The 6,000-nt window shown below is 34.6% G+C and overlaps 1 protein-coding gene across 1 annotated transcript; it reads right to left on the reverse strand.

Annotated features, from left to right (window-relative positions):
• Positions 1-1,395: 1,395 nt before the first annotated feature.
• On the reverse strand, positions 1,396-3,636 carry tmem109 (transmembrane protein 109). Its single transcript, XM_079423111.1, has 3 exons — positions 3,136-3,636; positions 2,718-2,820; positions 1,396-2,625 (listed from the first exon to the last, which is right to left on the reverse strand). The coding sequence occupies exons 1-3, from the start codon at positions 3,331-3,333 to the stop codon at positions 2,270-2,272; spliced, it is 657 nt and encodes a 218-aa protein (XP_079279237.1). The 5' UTR covers positions 3,334-3,636; the 3' UTR covers positions 1,396-2,269.
• Between the last annotated feature and the right edge of the window lie 2,364 nt (positions 3,637-6,000).

A 6,000-nucleotide genomic window follows, 5' to 3' on the forward strand; every position in this document is an offset into this window, starting at 1 on the left:
TATAGTGCTTAGCCTACTAACCATATTTGTGTGCATATGCTGTCAAAGTATTTTAATCGATTAGCACCGTGTTCCAGATGTGTACACTACGTCCTGTTCTGAAAACGGGGCGGGAATATGCAGGTAATTTGCATTTAAAGTGATACACAACAAAATAGCTCTTTTGTAGAAACGCCCCCAAAATGACATTTTTCAGATGTTATAATAAATGATCTGTGGGGTATTTTGGGCTGAAATTTCACAGACACGTTCTGGGGGACACCTAAGACCAATATTACATCTTGTAAAAAGGGGCATAATAGGTGCACTTTAAAGTCAAATGATATTTGGACAAACGAATAAGGATTCACCCTCTGAATGAGCTTTCAGCAACACCCATTGTTGACAGATGTGTATATTAAAGTAAAAATCTCAAGCAATATCCGTAAACATACACTAGTTATGGCCTTTCTTGAAGTTTAAAGGTGACGTTGCACCACCATTTTCACTTTATCTAATACTTCCGTCAGTCAGGCTAAAGAAGCTATATTCTATACTTTTTGTGTAGAACTACATGTAATAAGCCATAATTTTATTATTGTACAGTGTTGTTTTGTAGATGTCCATATACTATTGACAGTAGTGTTTTTACTTTTTTGTCAACTTTTATGTATATGCTTACCTCAGTCTCCTGAGAGTTGTGCAAAAACAAAAACCTGTAACCTGAGAAAACTAAAATATACGTTACTTTTTTACCTGCTTAATCAGCATCATGTAAACCCCAGGAATCTGACACGTGGGAAAACATTACAGGATGTATGGCTAATTTAGTTAAATACATATAATGCATGTTACCATTAATGCATGTAAGTGAATTTAAATGTATTAACATAGTGTTTCAGGGAATTTTCTCAACTACCATGCCAGTAGCTGCATTTCTTTAGGGCATTTTCATAGTGCTGTTAGTTAGCTGGAATAAAACAACAAATGCTGCAAACAAAACATTTATACTTCAATCTTGATAACACGTAAAATAGTAGTGACATTTTATATTATGATTCATATTGTAGGATAGATGCCTTATTTTAACTGCCCTTCATATCACAATGGATATTGAGACAATAAAAAGGCCTACCATTGTTCTTTAAGATAAAACACTTCTTATGTCATTTAGCAAACGCTTTTGTCCAAAGCGACTTACAAATAAGAAAAAGTAACTAAAACTAAAAGTTACAACTCTATAAATACTATACAACCACATATTTAAGAAAATAAAGAAATTAAATAAAATTGACCTGCATATAACAACATTTCAATAATAAATATATAAATGAATAAATTTCTATCAATTTCTGCACCAGGATTGCATTTACTGTTCATATTTTATATTCTCATATGATTTTTTTATTTTTTTTTGTCTGACATATAGTGCCAACTGGCAATGTAATTTCCCTTGTTATATTTTTACACTATGAACAGATTAAATGTAATATGTTGTTACACTTTGAACTATAATTAGAAGAATGACAATAAACATCATTATCATAATCAGTATTCATGTTATTTTTAATGTCTGCAGATAGTCAGAATCAAGCATCTCTAGGATTTTATGAAAACAGACCAGTAAGGTTTCAGTAATTTCTTCATAACAAAAGATTCCACTGGATTCAAGGGGATATATACAGTAGAATGGTTACAAAAAAAGAAAAAAAAACCAGTTATTTGCAACAGCAAATGTTGTTTTTGTGACTTTAGGGATTCATCTTAGTTTTTTTCACTCCAAAACAGAGTCATGGTAAAAATGCAGTGGACTGCTGCCAAGAAGACCATTTATCGGACAGGGCTTTTGTCAACAAATTTATAATAATGAATTAATTCAATACATTTTGTACTGTTGGCCTGTGTATCACATCCCTGAATAATGCATTGAACAAAAAACAAACAAACAAACAAACAAAAAAAACATGATTATTTAAATGCAGTGTAAAAACATTTGCTGTTCTCTATACCTTGACCCCAGAAACATATTTGAACATTCGATTCAGTCCTTTTGTTAACAATTAAACCCCTCGAATGCCAGATCCAATTGTGCTATGGGACCCCAAGACAGGTTTTACTTGAGAATCAATAATCTTGGAATATTGAAGCACCTTTCAAGTTTAGATAAACAAAACGCACATGTGGGTCTATTGCAGGGTCACAATATCATGCTGGATTCCATCCTTGGATTTACAACTGCAGCAAAGAGAAAAGAAAATTAGTTTCTTCTGGTCTGACAAGAGTACCCCTGTCAATCAATTTTGTTTTTCTCCATCTCTCGTAGTCGTCTCTCCAGCATCTTGATTTTGTCCTCGAGGTGCCTATCTGGCTTTGCAGATGTTGTACCCATTCCTAACAGCACACAAACACATGCCAGGCCCGCTAGTCTCATCACTATGGTTTCTGCAGAGGCTCCAGTGTCACTGAGAATCAATCCAAACATGCCTATGGCAAAGGTGAGCTTCAGCAGCCACAGAGCCTGCCTTATAGCTCCAACAACCAAACTCAGGATGAAGGATATTATCCAGTAGGCCACAACAACCAGAAGGGCCCACTGAGCGACAAAAATCACTCCCTCCGGAGTAACTTTTTGGAAAGGTAGCTTGGCTGGATAAAAACAGGAATGAAAACATACATGTGAGAATGTGTTTTGGTTTAAATAAATTGAAACTTTCAAGTATGATTTTCTGTATATTTACCGTCAATTCCAGCTGATTCCAAGATTTCTGCAACATACTGGATGACCATATTAAGGGCTGATGCCACAGCATCCGACAGCCATTTTACACCACTTTGTAGAAACTGATGTCCATGAATGAACAAATACAATATCATTATGCTTTTCTTTCAAAGAAAAGAACTTGCCAGTACAGCAAGCATCATTATGTAGTAGCTAATATACGCTGCATTAGCAAATTAGTTCTCTAGTTCTGCCTTTCCTAGAATCACCATTACTTTTCTTAGCCATTTTAAACTTTCATCAGCTGGGGGAGTTTTTCTCAAACGTTTTGCTTGGTTGCCACTTGGTTTCTCATTGAGCAGGCATTAATTATATTATACAATGCAACACAAAGTTTAGTACAAACTTGATAGACTATTTTTACAATGTAAACTCACCTTGAGAGACAGGTCGACTCTCTTTTCACCAAATGTGGAGGCCAGGCAACTGTGGGCTTCCTCGGACAAACTTGTGATGATGGACTGCACATTTTTTAGGGGACTAGACTGCTCTCTCCATTCCAAAGAGTGACTCAACGGTATCAATAGATATGAAACTGAAAGTACAAGTGTGGTAAAACACAAACACCGGCCCATTTTAAAAAGTGCCTTGATCTACGCTTAAAACAAGTGTGTTTAAACTTGTATTCGTATTACTCGCAAACGACGCGTTAAAGACACAACCTAAAAAACTGACGGCAATAGGCTACTACTGGCGTCTCCGCCTGGGGATTACTAAATGACATTTAAGATGGGCTTTTTATATCAGCTATTACGGAGGATGCCAGATCTATCGATCTACGAATCCATGAAGCCTTCCTTTTCCCGGAGCAAATTGAGCAATGCCTGCTTCCTCTTTCCTGGAAGGAGCAACCCTGCGCGGTCTTTATCGAGAGGTGTGGACTGCAAGAAGGGGCGTAACTTGAAGTTGTCCAAATCACACAGAACCACGCGAGATGTCAAAACGACAAGGCACTTAATTAAGTACTTACTTAATGAGTGCTAAAAGAGTACTCTACAGCCTGAATGCGTTTAGTATGAAAGCGATGTAGGTAACATCCGCCATGTTTACGTTATCATGTGACCTACGACGTTGTTACAAGCGCAACAACTTAAAAGATATGAGCAACAGGTTTAATCATTCCATCCGCAGTATCTTGATTTTGATTAAACTTGCCTATTTTGTGGTCTTGTTGAAGAAACAGCTGCGCATTTATTTTGTGATTGTAGTATAGCCAATACATTTTGGGTTGATAAGTTCTTATATTTTTAAACCAACCAATGCGATCCACAGTTTTATCCTTAACCTCTTCAGATCCGAGAAAAAAAGTTTTAGGAAAAAAAAAAAAAAATTCTTTATCTTTAAATTGTTTAGCGCATTTAGAATAATGCAAAAAATAAAATAAATAAAAAATTATATTTCATTCATAAGTTATGTTACTCAATTTCTTTAAAAAATAAAAAGACATGAATGAACATGCAGGCAAAACAATAGATTTTTAAAATCACCAATACATTTTTAGTTTAAGATTTTTTTTTTTTTTTTTTTTTTTTTATAACGGAATGATTCGATATACCTTTTTTCTTTCTGCAAAATGTGTGTGAAATGGCCATAAACGGGTTTTCTCATTATATACAATGTATCTATAAAATAAATCTAATTTGCATATTAATGTGTTTTTGGCAACATGCATTGAAAAATTAAGTGTAATAATGGGAGTAATAATTGACAAGATTTTCATAATATTTCATATAATATTGAAATATAATGTATTTCCCTATTCATGTTATATCTCCCAAAACCCGTAATAAACACTCTTTAAGTCCCGGTGTCCTCATATGAAGACATGTATGAAATCAACGTCCTGTTTCGTAACAGAAAGTCATATTTTGATTTGAAACCCCATAACATTTTCCTGAGATGTTGATTTATGACACATAGTTTAAAAATTAGATTTAATTGATAATTAGAAAATATTATCATAGTTCCATAAGAGTCTCACTAAATTAATTTCAGACATTTTTGAAGACCAAGGGGAGGGAGTGGTCATGGTGAAACATCCAATCATTTGGTATCTTTGAAAAGCCCTGAATGTGGTCTGTACAGGATATCCAGACATAAAACTGTGGCATGTATAATCTCAGAGAAATACACTAAAATATAATGTGCTCATACGAGGCCGCAGGGTCTTAAGAGGTTAAAGATCTCGAATGTGTTTTTAATTCCTTTATTTTATGTGCAAAATGTTTCATCCACAAGCAAAAGTGGCTTAAATCTCCTGACTTTTCTTCTTTTTCTTATTGAATTTAACTCTCATCCCTCAGTTTTCTAAAACAGCATCATGATGAATTATTATATTTAACCACTGTGCATTTTTCTGTGTGTATAACACATGATATTCATGTTTGCTGTTTTATGCCATAAGATTGTTCATTGTTAGATACAACCATCTTTCCCTGATCTTATATGTAATTATAAGTAAGGCAATTAGAAAAAAAAGAGGGACAGGTGCACTAACACAGGGGTGTCCAAACGTGATCCTGGAGGGCCACTATCCTGCAGAGTTTAGCACCAACTTGCCTCAGCACACCTGCCTGGAAATTTCTAGTATGCCTAGTAAGACCTTGATTAGCTGGTTCAGGTGTGTTTAATTGGGGTTGGAGCTAAACTTTGCAGGACACCGGCCCACCAGGAGCACTAACACCTCATGGCATCACTAACTCAATAACCCTACCTAGTACAGTTTTCCTCAGCGTTTGCAATGTCTGCACAAAGTTGACGTTGGGCAACTGCTTGAAGATCTCACCTTTGGAGAAGACTGTTGATTTTACACTATAAATGTAAGCATTACAACTTGACAATTAAGATTACCCCAGAATGAATTGCATCGCTAGCCAACCCCAACACTTACACGCAATAATAATGATAACCAATAATTAATTACATTACTTTTTTTTCCTAAAAATTACACATTTGAGTAAAATAAGCAAAATGTAATTTTTGTCATGTGACATAGCTATACGTGAATACACATTAGTTAAACAAATGCAGTCGATGTGAATACATCAATTTTCAGTCAAGCAATTAATGCATGAATAAAATATTTATATTTTAATATTAATAAATATTTTAAAATTTAATACAAATTTAATAAATATTTATAATCCTTGCTAACCCAAAATTCAACACACACTGACCCAACCTTAGTCTAGTTAAAACAACACTATCCTTTCTTTCTAACTTTATTGTACTAGAATGCCCTA

Source organism: Barbus barbus (genome assembly GCF_936440315.1).
Source record: "Barbus barbus genome assembly, chromosome: 8".
In the NCBI taxonomy this organism is placed as follows: Eukaryota; Metazoa; Chordata; class Actinopteri; order Cypriniformes; family Cyprinidae; genus Barbus; species Barbus barbus.